The sequence below is a fragment of the Plectropomus leopardus genome, chromosome 8, assembly GCF_008729295.1.
Source record: "Plectropomus leopardus isolate mb chromosome 8, YSFRI_Pleo_2.0, whole genome shotgun sequence".
NCBI classification, from domain to species: Eukaryota; Metazoa; Chordata; class Actinopteri; order Perciformes; family Serranidae; genus Plectropomus; species Plectropomus leopardus.
The window spans coordinates 22,458,177-22,476,622 of record NC_056470.1 but is presented as its reverse complement, the minus strand read 5'-3'; the positions used below and the strand labels follow the sequence as shown (position 1 = coordinate 22,476,622).

Genomic DNA, 18,446 nt, shown 5'->3' with positions numbered 1-18,446 from the left:
TTAAATAAGCTCCACTTTGACCAGCCACAATATAAACAATAACAATAATCCAATAATATGTAAATTATTGCACTCAGAATGGTAAAGAAAGTATTCAGATTTTTTTTTACTCAAGCAAAAGTAGCAATACTACAATACATAAATACTTCACTACAACTTAAGGTTGAGAGTGTCACTTAGGTATGTAAGAAGTATCAAACACAAAAGTACCAGTGCAAAAAAATGTCCTATTCATGTGTTGTACTGTCATACCATACATTATTGGTGTATTATTACCAATGCATTAAAGTATAAGTATCCATTTTTGTTGTATTTGCTGGAAGTGGAGCTATTTAACCATGTTATGTATTTAAAACTATGAAAGCAGATCCCATGATTTCACATCTTTTCTGTTTAAAGTAGTAAAAAATACCTGTCCAATTAATGTGGAACATTTCACTCTAAATAGGAGTGAAGTAGAACTATAACGTAGCATGAAATGGAAATACTTATCCTAAATACATTTTTTTTTTAGTTACAAGTTACAATCCAAAATTGTAAATAATTGACCTTCTTTTACTTCAACATAAAAAATCTTTACTTGGACAAGATGTATCATCAGTGGTGGAATTTAACTAAGTAGCTATATTTACTCAATTACTGTACTAAAATACATATTTTTAGATACTTGTACTTTACTGTGTTATACAAATAAACTTGCCTTGTCTTGTCTTTACTTGAGTTATACCACTTAATGCTACTTTTTACTTCTACTCCACTACATTTAGAGGCAATTATAGCACTTTTTACAACATTAAGTTTATTTGATAGCTTGAGTTACTAGGTACTTTGCAGATTTAGATTGTTAATACAAAATATAAATCAAGTAATACATTGAAATGTTATTATAGGCAAAGCTACCCAGCAGAATAAAAAATCATTTTAAAAAGCCCCACATTTAATAGCTGCAATAAAATGATGTCCATGCAATATTAATTATATATCAATAAATACGTATTAATCTGAAACTGATCACCTTTGCATGAGGAGTACTTTTGCTTTTGATACTTTAAGTAAATTTTGAGGCATGTACTTATGTACCTTTACATACATTTTGATTTTGCATGCGCAACATTTACTTGTAACAGTATTTTATACTGTAGTACTGCTACTTTTACTTGAGTTATACAACCTATCTGCGTTACTTTCACCATTGTGTACTACATAGTTACTAGTTATGACGGTGTATTTATTGGTGTGCTGCTACTTTAACTTGAGTAAAGGATGTGGGTACTTCCTCCAGCACCATCCAGACTGTAGGAGCGCAGCTAAAAGTTGTGCTAAATGCAGAGTATTACATAACGATTGCCTGCTATCTCAAAGAGCCAGGGGCAGACGGACCATTTAAACAACCTTGTAGGTACACTGCGCATATCTGTGCTCCTCTCAGCAGCTCCTCAGCACGGGCACCTTCACGTCTCCATCCGGCAAGGACGGGTCAGGAGGAGACTACATCCTGGTGCTCAAACGATGCTCCCATAGACGACACAGTAACATTTTCTATATTGCACCGTCATGATAGAAGAGGGACCGGAGCCAGAGGCGTCTCTCTGGCGTTTTTTGGATCATACTGGATCGGCTGACCAGACAGCTGATTTTTTATTTAAATAAAAAAAGACTTTAAAAAAATCACTTCTAGTTCAACCCTACCGATCAAAAGAAGAACTGCGTGGCCGGCGGCAGGAGGAGGCAGGAGAGAAAAACTGACACGTGGATTACTCCTCCTAGGGCATCAGGAAAAACAGACTCCCTCCTCTTGCTCAGTTCCGCGACCGTCGCCTGTGTTCCCGTCAGTCCAGTCTTACAGGTTATGGACTATAGTTACACGTAGAGATATGATTGCGCACATACTTTATCCCAAGGTCTGATCTTTCTTTTACTTTTTTTGTCTGGCTGATCGACCGGAAAGAGATCGAAAGTTAACAGCCGACGCGGTTGAAAAGGGGGCTTCTGTTAACTCGCTGTTGAATGGCAGTTATTCAAAAATATGGCAAGAACTATAATCCAGATTTGGTCTGTCACAAGGAAAACCATCCGTCTGACAAGATCGGAGCTCCTGGATGTCACAAGAAGTGGCCTGAACACAACACCAACTGGACAAGGTAACCCATTCAACAGTGCTGCTTCTTTTCCTGGTTAATTACACATGTCTTAGCGACATAGCAGGCTAAGAAATTCCCTCGGAAAAGTGTAATTTAACGCAGATCAGAATCGATACTTTTAAGCAACTCTTTGCTTTATAGCTCTTAATTTTCCTGCATCTGTAATATAGACATTTTGTAACCTAAGTACCTCTATATCGGAGGGTAAGATGACACGTATCATGTGTGGCGTTTCATGGTTCAGTACTCTTAGATGTCGTGCCACATAGTTCAAATAGCGCCTTAATAGGGAAGTAGTTATCATAATGTTTTGACACCACACTCCTTGTCATTTCCTTTATTATTAAGGATGTATTCTCTGTAATTTTACCAAATTGTAACTGACAAATGTGTGAGCATAAATTAAGACAGAAGCAACTTTAAAGGGAAATTACACCCATTTTAAAAATTCATTCCTATGGTCTAATATAGGCCAAAAATAATAGTGAACATGAACAACTCTCTCCAAAAAGCAGAGTGAAAGGGGTCGAAAGATTATCCGCCTGGCCGATTATTGAGGCTGATATTTGGCATTTTGCTGATTACTTGTATCTATGTTGTATTGTAATGATTGCTGATAAAGTTAACTGATTAAAAAGTGAAAAGAAATTGTCAGCATGGGATGAACCTTTACTTTGTAAAACCTCAAACTAGTTTTATTTATTTATTTATTTTGGACTTGGAAATGGAAAAATGCTGAGAACTTGTATTTGATGTTCAACGTTTCAGCTTTTTGTTTTGTTTTTTTGCTAAAGGCATTTAAACAAAGTTTTGTGTTGGAGTTTGTTTTATTCCAAATTCTAAATATTGACAGAGGCATTTTCAATTTCATTGTAAATGCATACCCCGAGGCTACCAAATACCAGTTATCAGTCTCATTATCTACTAATAATCGGTATTGGCTCTGAAAAGCTGGTTGATTCTGTTTGAAAACACTCTCTGGAAAAAAATGTTTTCATTTTAACTCAAACCATGACCTTTTTCCTAAAACTTGAAGACAAACTTCTCCCAACATCCTCAAAACGTGGATTAATAAGAAGATCTTTGAACAAAAGTATAAAATTAGGCTCAACGATAACTATCAAGTATCAATGACAAAAACAGCTATCTTTAAAAGTCACGTTTCCCCGACATGACATGCTAATGTTTTTAGCATACGCCTATGGCATTTCACACTGCATAAATTAGCTCACCGGCGAGCAAGCTTTTTCTGGACCACAACCTTACCAATTTACACACAATATATATGCTTTCGCTTACTCACCACTGGTCTCCGTATCTCCCGACAGAACAGCAAGGATGAATTTCTGTCTCCATGTACGTTTTTTTTCAGCCGAAAATTGTTGCAACAGAGCAGCTAATGTTGCTGCATGAAGTTAGCTACGTGAGTTGCCGGCAGGGACGTCATGTTTCCTCAGTGCGGCTTTTATTTACATATGTCATGGCCGTTGTGTGTTGACCCCTAGTTTCTCCGAAAGCAAAATATTTCCACATTGATGATTTATTCATGAGTAAATAACTCTCCACAGTAAATAACTCTCCACACCGCCTTTCTCTTGTTTCCTCGCCATCATCTGCCTGACGCTGTGTGATTGTGTCACAGAATTTCAAAATAAAAGCGCGTCTTGATGCTCGAATGGATCGTCCGGATGGAGGGGGGCGGGAACTTCGCTGCACGTCATCAAATGCTCACAGCGGAACCAACCAATCACAGCAGCGTCTAGTTTTTGGTAGATTTTTTTAAAACACGGATGACTTCAGTTTTGTCTGACTGCACCGATTCATATAGTAACTATATAGACTCACTCAAATCAAATGTTTAAATATTCAGCCTGAATGTCCAGACCTCTTTTTAAATCAGCTCACATGTGGTTACAACATCAACATGTCACAAAACACACATTTGTTTAACCACTTAAGTAATTTGTTTAGTTGAAGCTGAAAGAGAAATTATGTCAAGAGTTAAATGTACTGCTTACACAAGGAGTTACTGATGGCACAATGATGAGCGTCGCTGCCTCTTAAGTTAATGATACTGATTTGCATTTACTTAGGTTATGTAGCTATTAGTTACAATCTGAGGCAGCTCTCCTTCGGTAATTTCATTGGACTACTTTATACTTCTACTTCATTACATTTCAGTGGGAAATATTGTACTTTCTACTAAAATAAATATATTTAATATTAATTAAGTCACTGTTCATGGAGAGTTAACCTGGCAGAGTTATCAAATTTCTGAAAGAGAGTGCAGTCAGAAAAACTAAAGTTAACCTGCAGCACTGTAGCTAATGTAATGTAACCCAGCTTATATCTAATGTTAGCTTGCTAAAAATCTTTGTTATTGTGATGCCACGCCATAGTGTGAACAATAAACTCTTTCTCCAATTTTTTAATAAAAAGAATCTAACTCTGCGGAGGTATCACACTAATGAACAATGATGCAGACAGATCATAGACTGTACAAAAGACACAGATATTGTATACAGTCTATAAGACTGATAACAAGAAAAATCTGCCAGAAACTACACAGTGCTGTGATTGGTTGATTCTGCTGTGAGCATTTGATGACATGCAGCGTAGATCCTGCCCCCTCATCAGTTCTAGCATCAACCATGATATGGATAATGTTTACACCTTCCATCAACTGCTCATTAAGTCAAATATGCTGATGTAGATTGATAGATTGTTACACCTTTACTTTTATGTGGCAAAATAATGATTTACTGCTGCCCCATAGAAGCATATTGCTAAGTTTCGGCAGATTTGATTATTAAAGATGAAAGCAAAACAACAAAGTGCTTACGATAGTATCAGCAGAAACAAAAGATAGTTCAGACGTCTGTATTTAATTATATGTCTTTAAGTGTTACAATTAAGAGTGAAAATAATTTCTCACTTCTGCACAATCGTAATCAATTGCTAGTCGCTTGGGAGTGATTGTTGTTGCTAGCAATATGTCATGGTAATTCGGTCTGTGTACATTTTTTGTTTATGAGCTGAGACCTCTAGGCCTACTAAAGAAAAATGGTAGTGGTATAAAAAACCCACATTCTGTCGGTCAACAAAATCAGGCTCACATTCATTGCATACAGAGCAGCCCTGGACTTTTTACCCTATGATCTCACAAGTTTACTTATTTGGTTAATGTCTTTGAGAGGGAGTAGCTCATGTTCACAAATATTTATTTAACTTTCCTCGGCCATGGGAATAACATATTAGGGTTTTTAATTTAGGTGTTGTTCCCCTTTGACTGATGTTGAAAGTACTGCAGCCAAATTAGGGTCAGTATTTCCCTCCCAAAGTTAGGTAGTCCCTTACTGGTTTTAAGTCCAAAGTTTACCTTCAAATGTTGCCTTTTTTCAATGCATTTTGCTTTCCCTCCTGTGCAGGCCAGTGGCGAGGGTATGGACAGTTGTGCTGCTGCTCGGGACATGCCTCCTCTACTGCGCCCGCGTGGCAATGCCCATCTGTGCCGTCAGCATGGCAGAGCAGTTCAACTGGAGCAAAAGGGAGACTGGCATGGTGCTGGGCAGTTTCTTCTGGGGCTACTGCTTCACCCAAGTGCTCGGAGGCTACGTCAGTGACCGGTGGGGAACATTGGAGCTCAAACAATCGTCATGCTGTGAGATAGTAGTGGCCTTAGTGAACTGAACTCTCTTGTGTGTACACAGATGAATGCTGACAGGAAGCCTGTTTTCATTTGGCACCTGTCTTAGTTTCCTGCTAATCAAGTATAATTTGCATGAGAACATTGCTAGCAGTGACGCAAACAGCCCATTTGTGTTTGCTTAGACTGGAAAGATAATACAGTGAATAAAGTTACATGTCTGTTCTGTATTAGCATGTTGTTTACTCCTATAAGCTCACAGTGTCATAAGCAGATAAGAGTTTTATTCCCTGCGGAGTTGCCACACCAAAGCTAACAGTCTAAATAAACTGACTTTACTTGTGTGAATGTAACGAAAAAAAAAAACGTCTTTGGCAGGGCAAGTACTTCAGACTTGATCAGACTTGTGTCACCTCTCACAGCCTTAAGCCCATTATTCAGTCGGTCTGTCTTTATTCTGTGTTCACAGGGTGGGAGGTGAGAAGGTCCTCCTGCTGTCTGCAGCAGCCTGGGGGTCGATGACGGCCTTCACGCCTATCCTGGCCCACTTCTGCTCCCAGCCAATCCTCTCCATGACACTGGCCCGCTTCCTCATGGGCTTGTTGCAAGGTGAAATGGACAGTGTGACTCAGACAAATTGCACTTTGAGATAACTGTAAGTTGTTGATGTGAAACATAATCCAGACCTCAAAGGCTGGGTGTGTACACGTTTTTCAAGATTTGGAAAGGGCGTAATTGTTCAGCTTAATAAAAAGTCTGCTGTCTGTGTTAAGGGTAAGATCTAGGCAGACAACATGAGTGCACATTAATGTGTCTTAAAATGGTAGTCGAGCGAGCGTGCTGCTGTCTGAATGTCTGTTTTTATGCAGTGTCAAAGGGCTTTTTGAAAGATACTTCAGAATTAAAAAGTTTAACTTGTATTTTATCTAAAGAAAGATGGATAACTTTTATTTATTGAGTCACCATATTAAATGTATCAACATATTCTCATACAGTGCTTCATATGATATCTTAGTGCCCTACGAATGGTGTGATCTTGTTGCAATGAAAAAACAGGAAAATATGATAAAAACAACACTGCGCAAAACTCCAAAAATCTTAAACATGTGTAGAGGAGCACTTAAGGTAAATTCATGAATTTAGCATAAAGTTATGTGGGTTAGGTTTAGGAAAAGAAACACAGTTGGGCAATTTCATGTTACGTACTTAAGGTAAAGTTATCTAGATTAAGATTATGGAAAGAAACATGGTGACTGTGTTTGTTTGACCCATCCACAACCCGAACCTGCCTCCGTACATGGACTTCTGTTTTGTATACCAATTGAAATTCCTTTCCTGCTGCACATAGGTCACGTGATTGCGGCCTTTCTCGAGTATGAGAGTTTTATATGAATTCTGCTGCATAGGTATACGTATGAACAGTGCATGGGAACAGCCTGCATTTATAAATATAAACCCCCGCGACTAGTTTCCAACATGCTTAGTTTCTGGCATGAGCATCTTTTCTTTGTCTTGTTTATCTGGCGTGAGACCAAGAATTTATCTTATACATGGGTGGGGTGATAAAGGTGTGTCTTAAAACACTTTATTGGCAACAAGGCTTTGTTACAAAACACAGGTGCTGATGTTTTAGCACTTGCCAAAGCATTTGCTGTGTTTTTCACATCTGCTCTTATTTCCCCTGAGATTTATATACTTGTTTTGTGAGTTAAGATGGTAAAAATCCTGCTTTTACTGCCTTGTTTATTCCTTCCTTTAACTTCCTTCTATACACTAACATGTTTTGTGTCCTGATTTTTTAGGAGTTCATTACCCTTCTCTGGCGAGCCTGTGCTCTCAAAAGGTGGTGGAAAGCGAGAGAGGCTTCCTCATGAGCACTGTGGGTAGTGGTTCCTACCTGGGGTGAGTCAAGCGTTATGTAATAAATAGGGGAACAGTGGGAAAGAGATGAGTGTTTGCTCTGCAGAAATCACTGTTAACAAAAGGAGGAGATGCTCGTTTGAAAGCTGTGCTGATTGTGATCCCAAAATAATAAAACAGCGATTTTATTATCTAGTTGCAGATGTGTACACAATTTTCTCATAACAGCGTGTTATTTGTTTTTTTCAAAGTTAAGCGCATGCCGTGTATGCACCTAATCAAGTAAAACGGTGTGTTTGTTTGACATGTCATGTCTTGTTGTGACCGTATTCTGCAGCACGCTGGTGATTGGAGGGGCTGGCTCCCTCATGTTGGACCTGTATGGCTGGCAGAGTGTTTTCTACGTGTCAGGTCTCCTCTCAGTCCTATGGGCCTACTGCATGTGGAAATATCTGCTCAAAGGAGAAGGCAAGGGAGGCTTTTAAATGTGCCGACAGTATCTTGCCTGCAGCTGCTTATTTGTGTAATAGGAGTCAGTGTCCTCTTGTGTGCTCATGTGCCTGTGTTCGTCTGTGTTTGCAGGGCCTATCATCACCCTGGAGTCCCTGGGAAGCGGTGGGCCCCAGTCCAAACTGTCCAAAAGACATTGGTTACGGCTCCTCAAACAACCTGCAGTCTGGTGAGATAAAGATAAAGGAAGTGTGTGGTGTGTGAGTGTGTGTGCATTTTGTACTCTGTGTAGCTCCTTGCCTGTAGGCATAGAAATTCAGAAAAATAATTTAAAAGGAAGAATGTAGAAAAGTAGAAATCATATCTTAGTCTTGACAGATCATTACTTAGTAAGGAGGTCTCTGTAATACATCAGTTTCTGTAGACTAAGATCCAACTTTTATATGTAGCAGATTTTAAAATCTGGCTTTTTAGTCTCTGGCTGCCTTTAATGTCTTGCATATTGAGTTTTTCGTGTCCTTCCAGTCTCCCTATGGCCTGGATATTTATATGCTGTAACACAACTGATATGCTCCATTTCCAGTGACAGGGAGGACTTCAGTGGTTTTATTTGATGTATCTGATCCACCTTGAGAGTAACATGTTCGATGATAGTTTGATTGCTGTCAGCTTAAAATATTCACAAGGTCTTGATGCTTGGCTTCAACCGCATGCTAGCCTACTTGCCTTCACAAGGGTATGATTTATACAGGACAACAATAGACGTCAAACGCGAAGCACAGGCGCAGTTTTCTGTCAAATCATGAAACAGAGCTCAAATAAATGGGACGCTGTGTTTGTTAACAACAACACTGTGCAAACTTTGGTATACCTACAGCATTTATTAATATAGTTTCAATGCATTTATTTTGTTTGTTTCTCTCTCTTCATTCTGAACAGTGCCGTGATTGTCACGCACCTTTGCACAGCGAGCACCTTCTTCACTCTTTTGTCATGGCTGCCAACATTCTTCAAAGACACTTTCCCAGATGCCAAGGTAACACAGCTACTTAATGATCACATATTTGACCCCAAGATCATACGAATAACTCAAGTAAAATAGCTACAAGGGTTAAAATCAAAATTTTGATTAAGAGTTGACTGTGAGATTGCACTTGGGCACAGCAACGCTTTGAGCAAAATGCTTTCACCAGCAGGCTACCATGCAACAGCTTGCATGTTGATGTTAATCAGCAGGGCAGTCACTAAAAGAAAAAGTTGGCATTTTATGTTTCTACAAACCAGGAATATGTTACATTTGTACATTTCATTTTTAAAACTTTTCAAAAATGAACATAGTAGGCCTATATGTGCCAACTGTCATTGAGAGGTGGACGGATGGTGGATGGCGTGCCGTCTAGGCAGGAAATCTGCCAAGCTCCAGAATACTGTGCAAGACCAACAAAACCAGTTGTTTTCAGCAACCTGTTGCTGTGTTTCCAGCATGGATAGTGCTTCCAAAAATGGTTGATTGTCACTGAGACACCCCTGTGTTTCCTGCTGGGACAGTGACACTGAAAGTGGCTGTTTACTACCAAGACATTGCTGCTTTTCCAGAGGGATTGTTCATCCAAAACCTGGTATTTTGATCCAAAACATGATCTTTCCTCACCACAACAAAGTGGTTTCTGTGCCTAAACCTGACCACAAGTTAACCATAGCATTGTAGAGGAATAAATTTGAACGTATATTCCACATAAATAGCATGCAAATTTAATGTATCCATGGTTTGCAAAAACATACAATGCCAACATTTTTTCTGGTGATTGGGTTGAAATCGGGTAAACCATTGATCATGTTGACCATCTTAAGTCAGCCTATTTCCATGCTAAAATTTACTAATGAGCCCTAAACACAAAGTACAGCTGAGACTGATGGGAGTGTCATTAGTTTGCAGTTTTTGTCATAAACCAAAGTATTAGACTACTTTGAATTTTGACCCAGGGACCTCATGCTGTAGGGAAAAGTCAGGAGTCCAAAGTCATAATGATGCATCACCTCTTAAAATGTTATGCGTGCTGGGTGAACTAGATAGTTTAAAAGTCAAAGGATCATCGCAGTCATTCAAATTCATCGTCTCGAGATCATGGATATCTAATATCTTAAATTTTATGGCAATCTATGTAACGTCTGATGACGTCTGAGCAAAAGAAAATATGTTTTCCCGGCAGGGTTGGGTGTTCAATGTCATTCCGTGGTTGGTGGCCATACCCTCATCCCTCTTCAGTGGCTGCTTATCTGACCACCTCATCAGTCAAGGTTGGGCAACAAAAGAACTCAGAGTTGTTTTTACTGACAAAGCAGCTGTGTAATTGCCTGTCCTATTCTCTTGTCTTGATCCCCACAGGCTTCGATACAGCCTCTGTGAGGAAGTTGATGCAGGTATAATATTTGGCAGTTGTATATTATTCTGTGCATGTTATCTGTTTATTGTATGTCTTTCAGTATTTGCACAAAATGACTGATATAAGATTTTAATTGATGTGTTTTTGTGTGCATCTGTTCTTTTGTTAGTTTTTCTCCATGGGTGTTTCCAGCGTGTTCACCCTTCTTCTGTGTAGCAACAACACATTCCCCTGGGCTGTAGCGTTTGTTTCTGCCACCATGGGCCTCACCACCTTCAGTCACAGGTACTGTCACTTAGAAGGTCCTTACACTGTTAACTCTCGCCCTGAAACTAGCACCTTTTTGGGTTTTAATGTGTTGTGTTTTGTATTTGTCTTAAAATCATTTTAAAACCATAACATTGATTTCTAAAGTGTTTAGGACAGCACCACATAGCAGCCTTTCCTGTTGAACATTTAAGGATTACACCCCGCCCGCCCCCGCCCTACATGAGTTAACAACAAACATCTGTTTACAAACTAACCGAACCAACCCTTTAAAACACCAAAGTCACACAATAACAAACTACTGACCGACTGCAGCTTTCTAGTTCAACGAGTAAGATTAGTTTCTGTGTCAACAGAGTGGCTTTGAGGAGAACGTAGATAACTTTCACTAATTTAGTTTAATTTCCCGTCAGACAGGGCTGTCTGTTAATACACACGAGTTGTGTGATATCAAAACAGATATATCAAACTACATCAAAACATCTGTTTTGATGTAGTTTTCCTGTTGTTAAACATGGTTGCTTATGACTTCAATTCATCAGAATTTACTCGGTTTCTGGATTCTTTACAAGGTGTCTTTACAAATCCAGGGTAACACGGGGAGTATTTTATATACACAGGTTCAATTTGGGGGTGAAGTGTACCTTAAATACACATTTAATGTGCTAACAAGAATTTAAGCTTTTCATGAAATCAAGAAATCATATATTACCACCAGTCTTGTTTTTTTAAGTTGTGACTATATTTCCTTCAATTCACATTACATATCCACAATTGCATACCAAGACAGGGTGGGTGAACATCTTGGATGAGAGGCAGAACCGAAAAGTTATGAAACATGACCAAAAGTATGTGGAAGTATCAGCTCTGTTGTTTATAGTGTTTTTCTTGTTTGACGTTCCTTGTCTTGCGATGCCGTTCGAAAAGTTGTTTATAATTTTTAATTTTTTTTATTTGGACATTATTTAATTTTCTTAAGTCTGGATTTTTTTAACTTCATACACCCGTCTGGCGTTAAAAAAAATATCCAAAAGTCATGCCACTAAATACTACTAAATGTAGATTTTATTTCTCATTTGTAGGGTCCCTCCAGATCCACAGTTGCGTAACCAGGGCTGGGTATTGGTTAAGAAATGCCACATTTTATATTTTCTGCTACTTTATTAGTTCCCATCATATTAATGAAAGCATTCTGTCACATAAAATGCCACAATGGCTCTTCCTGTCCAAACAGTTTTTACAGGAATACATTTTAAAAGTGTTCAAACGATTAAAATATTAAATAACTGTACAAACAACTCTGTCAAGACCACTGTGCTAGACTTCACCACGACACAGACTGTATGGGTTGTAGCTGCTGTGGTAACGGACCAACCACATGTCGCAGTAAAGCGGAAAATGCTTGCAGCAATTGGCTGAATACTACCCTGAATACAGTCTTTTTTTCTCTTCTGATATACTTTATTATTGATTATTAGTTTTACGCTGACGAAAGTCAGAGTCAATTTAGCGGTTTATTTACCTGATAAAATGGCTAATAACATGTTTTCCTTTTACAGTGGCGTATCTGTAAATGTTCAAGATCTTGCTCCTTCCTGTGCTGGAGCATTATTTGGTAAGTTTAAAAAAAGCATTTCCAGAATTTCTGAAAACTTTATGAAATTTTCATTTATATGAAAGATCATTTTTTAAAGAATGGCTGCAATTTTAAAAACATCTTGAATTTTACATGTGCGTATGTGCATTTCTCTTACAGGTGTTATGAATACATGTGGTGCTTTCTTAGGTGAGTTTCTGGCAGGGACATTGGGAACAAATACCTGTGATGAATCTTTCACCTGCAGTTGCTTAATTGCACTGATCTGTGAAGTGAAATAATTCATCCACTTGTTTAAATTCAAACTTTGAGCTGATGTGTCTGCTGTCAGTCATGCTGGCTCCAATGTGCCATGCATATTTCATCAAGGGAGCATAATGGAGGTTTTGTCAGATGAATAATACAGGGAACAGAGGATGACAGTTTTTGGTCCTGTGAGGGATGTGTAATGGACTGTGACATTTTCTCTGCGGAGAAACTGAAGCTACTGAGAGCTTTGTTTAAATCTTTGTGATGATATGCTACTAATGGTGTGTGCGTGTGTGTTTCTGTGCAGGGGTCCTACTGGTATATTTCTCGGGGTATCTGATCGAGGCCACAGGCTCTTGGACATCTGTGTTTGCTCTTATCACCACAGTCAACCTGCTGGGCCTCTGCACCTTCCTGGCCTTCGCTGAGGCCCGCCGGGTCGACATTGACTCTAGTAAGGTGCGCCACCACAACATCCACATCTAAATCCGCAGCCACCAGAAGGACTAGCATGCTAACCCCTCAAGGGAGATACAACTTTGGGCAACCAGCAGCTAGGACATTACCCACATTGGAACCAATGGATGGCACATGGATAAAGCCCACATGTAAGATCTGGGACACTTTGATCAGCACTCCGTCTGAGTGAGGAAGAACTGCAGCTGTTACTGAAAAGCACACAGCAGAGTCTGCACACTGTTACTGAAAAATCTTGTGGAGCTCAAGCCTCAAATCCTAGAAAAACACAGCTGTGTTAGAGGATGCTCCGTCAGTTCAGGGTAGAACCGGAAAGCAAAGAGTCTACACTACCTCCAGGTCCCAGCTTGTGCAGCACGTGGTGGAAAAACAGTCGCCAGGCCACTGTTAATGCGCGATATTTGTTACAGAATGTCTTATTTGGAATGAGGTGGAAATTCACGTGTTTTCATAGAGTGATGGATGTGTTAGTCTCAGGAGCTCTCTGACAGATGTGACGGACCGAGGTGGTGTGTTCTTACCCTGCAGGGGTGGGGGAGGGGAGGTGGCATGAGCACACGTGGGTGACGTCGGGGAGAGTCCAGCCTCGCCTACCTGAAGTCTTTTATTAGCACGCCCCACACACCCATCACTGTCTGAGTGACACCTCATTACCCAGCCACTAATTACTTGGCAGGCACTTTAATGTCCTGTATGATCTACCTTCGATAGTCCCCCGTCTCCATGGTTACAAGCTCGTCATATTGTTACAGTCTGAGGGGGTGAAAGGGGTCATGGGGAGTTGTAAGGCTTTGACGGAGTGCATTCTCCCTGTTTGTTGTCTCAAAGACTATTCTTTGAGTAGAAAGACCAAAGGTAAATTAATTATTTTTTTCTTTCTATGTGGTTGCATGTAATAGAAATACCTCACTTAATTATTTGGAGTACTTATATATTTATATGGTTTTATGTTGGTTTTTTTCTTGTTGTCAATTTCAAAATAACTTTGGAAAAGAAATATATCCAGCTAGGTGACAGGAAAAATGAATAGATTGGGTAATATGAAAGAAAATCATAGTAAGTTATCAACAGTTTGATGCAGTATGAATAACCGTAAAGGGAAACTTTGGTATTTTTCAACCTGAACACTATTTTTCCATAGTTTTGTGTTTGTGGGAGGAATGGAGTACATTAAAGAAAAAAGTAACGCCTGCACACCACATTTCAATCCTACTTGGATCTTCGTCAGGTCAAAATGTTTAAAGAGACACCCATGTTTGTATATAATGCACACCAACCGGTTAACAAGCTCTGTGGTTGCAGGTGTGATTAACCATCTAAACCACTCAGGGTGGGAAAACAAATGACAATCAACAACCTAGTAAATTACATAGAGAATACACGAAAAAGTACATAGGGAAAAAAACAGCAGTATTGTGAAGGCCGTACTACAAAATTTCAGACAAATATCTCAATTAACAAAACATCATATCAAAATTCATCATCAGTCTACAACACCAGCGTTCAACATTGTATGATATTAAGTTTGGGGCAGGACACTTGTAACAGACATTATGTGACTAATGGACACAACAGTTTTTGAAATCGGTCCAATATTGAGAGATCTGCAGGTCACTGCATAAATAGGCTGTTATATAGCCTTCTATATAGCCTAGCTCAGTGGCAAAAGCCAGCACTTTTAGTGGTCATAAATCATCACTGCTTATTTGCCTATAGGGATTACATTGCCTGCTTCGCTGCTGTGGCTTTCCTAATTCTGGACCAGTTTCAAAAATTGTTGTCTCCATTAGTCAATAAGACACAAAAACATGGGAAAAAGAGAGGCCAGGTTAAAAAAAACTATAGTTTCCCTTTAATAGACTCTTGTGCAAGTCCAGTTTCCTCTCTTATTCTTTTCTGGCCTGCACTTTGGTCCTCATTATCAATTTGGTGAAAAGTGGATCTCCAGCTTTTTTGGCATTTAAAGATCCATCCACCTTTCTTGTCGCACTTGTATGAAATTATGTCAGTATTTGGAAAAAAGATAGCACAGGAGAGATCTGGTTCACATGTCATGATGGTGTCAGAGGTAGAGTCTCTCCATTCTGTCTCATTTAGAGAAATTTAATTGTCTTTGTCACTGACATGATGAATGTTGCATTGGTGGGTGATAGGATTAGAAATCCGGAGAACATTGGGTGTATCGATATTACTGCAAAGTATGTAGCAACATAAAGCGAGCTGCATAGCTCTGGCTGAATGTTGAAGAGATTGTAGCATTTAGCTTTTCACAGCACAGTCTTAGGATTTCATTTTCAAACTAGATACTTACCTGACACTTGTACCTTTAAATCTATGCATTTATTATTTTGTGCCTAGTTAAGCAATGAGAGAGATTTTCTCACTGTGGTCGCACAGTGTCATTTATGGATTATTGTACATCGCTACATTTTTGCCTTTTTTGTTGGAGTTGTGTTGCTTCTATGGGATATTTTGTTACTCACATACAAAGGTATATGCGTCTCTTGGATGTTTTCTATAAACATTTGAAAATGTATCCTTTGGCTGAATATTTTGTTGGTATAGATTCTGTTTCTGAAATGGCCAATATGTGTCTAACGGGTTGGTCAGTCGTTGCAAACATGTGGGTATAAGAAGTGAATGAGATTTATTCAAACCTTTGTTCTCTGTCAGTGTAGGGCCGGGTGATATGGAGAGAAATTAAATCACAATATATATGACCAAATACGTTGATGTCAATATTGAAACAGTATTGTCGGTTTGACTATAGGTGCTTTCACGTGATATTTAGAAAATGAGGTTTTTTATAAATAACAATAACAACAATCAGTATTGTGGATATAATGACAAAGTGGGTAAAGCCAAATGATTGAACAGTAAGTTTGGAAAATCACATCATTTTACTGTAATACCGCCTTAAAAAGACAACAAGATATTACAAAATCCAAAATCTAACATGATATCCAGTCTCATATCACCATATAATTTTAATACTGATAAATTCCCAGCCCTATTTATAAGTAAAGATACTATTTAGAATTATTTATTTTTATATCGGATCTGATATCGGATCTGATATCTGCGAGTAATGTTGCTTTAATTCACCTTCTACACTTTGTTTTGTGGTGATCATACACAAAATGTATGCCTAGACCTTTCAGATACACAACATATTTACATGAATGTTCAACCATCAACTTTTTTTTTAAACCAAACGCGGCACCTTCCTCAGATGTTTTACACGCCTTAGCAGATGCATTCTTTACAGCTGCCTTCACTGCTTGCCCCTTTTTTTCCCGTTACTGTGTTGACATCCTGCAATATGTAAACATTTACATGAGAAATAACTGGAGTTTGTTCACCAACATATCTCACTGTCAGGTCCTGAAAGCTTTCTGACAAATCTTTTTTGATAAAATGTAAGATATGTATGATGAAAGAATACAATCACGCAAGACAATGCAGTATTCTGATGCTTTTAAGATGTGTTGTATTTAAAAGCATATATTAACTTTGAATAAAAATATATTTTGTCAGCACCGGTCTCTTCAAATTTGTTTGTTATTATAAAATCTCTTGACATGTGCCATCTCTCTTTTGAGAGGTCCCAGTATTTCTCACAGTCACTATAAAACAATAGAAAAATGACAGAATAATAAGATAAAAATGATGAAAGTACAGTATGGCAATGTATGGACAGACAACACACATAAACAGTGGTTAAATTTAACAAAGTAATAATACTTTGTTACAGCACATCAGTACTTTTTGGGAATATCTGTACTTTTTATATTTTTGAGCTTTTACTCTACTACATTTCCTAAATAAAATGTACACATTGGCTCATCTCACTTAAGTATTTTAGATACTTACTACAAAAGGAAAGGAGGAAGGAAGGAGCACGAAGCGAATGGAATGACAAATGAAAGAGTGGAAGGGAAAGAATTTTGTTCTTTGTATCCTTTAAGTTGTAAAACAGACCTCTTTTCCTCCAGGTATAATGTAGGCTTTAACAGCATTTACTTATACTGTTGCTTTCAATACCTAATTGAATTTAATATAATACTATTACTTTTACTTAGTTACAGTAAATATTAGATATTTCAAGACTTTAACTCAACTATTATTCTAAGAGGTGACGTTAACCTCTAACGAAGTCATTTTCTGGTAAGATATCTATATTTTTACTCAAGTGTGGCTTTCAGATACGCTGGACAAAAAATAACAACAACAACAAAAAGAAAAAAAGGACATATACCGCAAACATTGATTAATTAAAAATTTGCAAACATCACATCACAAGGTGGCTAACAATGGGTAACAGAAGAGTGTGAGTGGATAATGAAATTTAGTCAGAAACATGTAAACGTAAGTTATCATACAGCTGCATGGATAATGAGAAGTTCATCTCGAAGTTTCCAGGACAACAGATAAATTATTCCATTCTGCTGGTACTTTAAACATAAAGGCTCTTTTGACAATTGTGTTGTTATTATGAGGGATGGAGATAAAGAGCTGGTAAGATATTTCAGGCTGCTGCATGTATTTTCTGTGCAGTGCCACAGAGAGGCAGCACAGTATTGACAATGAGGAGAGCACATAGTGCCATAGAGCCTCTGAAGACTTTCCTCTCCATGCAGAGGAGGCCTTCTGTGTAGATTGAAGTTTTCATTCAGATGACATATAGGGAATGTTACCCATTAACACACTAAAAGAGTAGTTTCACACACCCATATGCACAAAGGATGAGGAAGGTTTTGTGGTTATGAAGCTGAGAAAGCTCAGAACAATTTGTGCACTACTAGCCAAGTCTGAATGTGGATCAGCTGCTGCACAGGGTCTTGTGCAGGTCTGTCCTCTTCACACCAGCGGCTCGCTACAGGCCCAGATCCCAGAGTCCGGGCTAGCAGGACGTATGTGGCGGCACCATATGGCAGGATGCTGTGTGCCATGTTGGCTAGCTGGCACTGCCCACGTGCGAATGGCCAGACGCTAGTCAACCCAACCCACTCCCTTCTCATGGGACCGAATGGCTCAGGTTGCCATGGAGACGGGTGGCTTGTGGCTGCCGCGTGGCGATGAAAAGAAAGGGAGGGGGTCACAAGTGAGTGAAAGTAACAAGTCAGATAGAAGTCAGCAGAGTGGAGTGAAGTTGGCAGTGAATTTTGGTTTTGATGTATGGTACATACAAAAAAGCAGCCGAAAAGGTGGTCAGTCACTTATTGGAGTGCTCTCACTGACTGGGAAATGGTGTTGTAAAAGCAGACATAATCATGATGAGTGGCCCACTATTTAATTAGCAGAGATGAAACACTGTGAGGGTGAGTGTAGAGGAGAGGGGGAGATAAACCCTCCCCCAACTTGTGGGCTGGTAA

General features: G+C 38.9%; 1 protein-coding gene across 1 annotated transcript; it reads left to right on the top strand.

Annotated features, from left to right (window-relative positions):
* Window positions 1–1,347: 1,347 nt before the first annotated feature.
* slc17a9b (solute carrier family 17 member 9b) lies at window positions 1,348–16,607 on the top strand. The gene is made up of 13 exons (XM_042491590.1): window positions 1,348–2,141; window positions 5,570–5,767; window positions 6,257–6,396; window positions 7,590–7,689; window positions 7,985–8,115; window positions 8,230–8,326; window positions 9,037–9,133; window positions 10,308–10,395; window positions 10,484–10,518; window positions 10,651–10,766; window positions 12,308–12,363; window positions 12,505–12,534; window positions 12,902–16,607. The coding sequence occupies exons 1-13, from the start codon at window positions 2,008–2,010 to the stop codon at window positions 13,078–13,080; spliced, it is 1,401 nt and encodes a 466-aa protein (XP_042347524.1). The 5' UTR covers window positions 1,348–2,007; the 3' UTR covers window positions 13,081–16,607.
* The last annotated feature ends 1,839 nt before the right edge of the window (window positions 16,608–18,446 follow it).

Excerpts from the sequence above, each read along its gene's own strand:
- slc17a9b (XM_042491590.1), top strand. The coding sequence starts at position 2,008 with ATGGCAGTTATTCAAAAATATGGCAAGAACTATAATCCAGATTTGGTC. Across the intron at positions 8,327-9,036 it reads CTCAAACAACCTGCAGTCTG|TGCCGTGATTGTCACGCACC; the intron begins GTGAGATAAAGA and ends CATTCTGAACAG. Across the intron at positions 12,364-12,504 it reads CTGTGCTGGAGCATTATTTG|GTGTTATGAATACATGTGGT; the intron begins GTAAGTTTAAAA and ends TTTCTCTTACAG.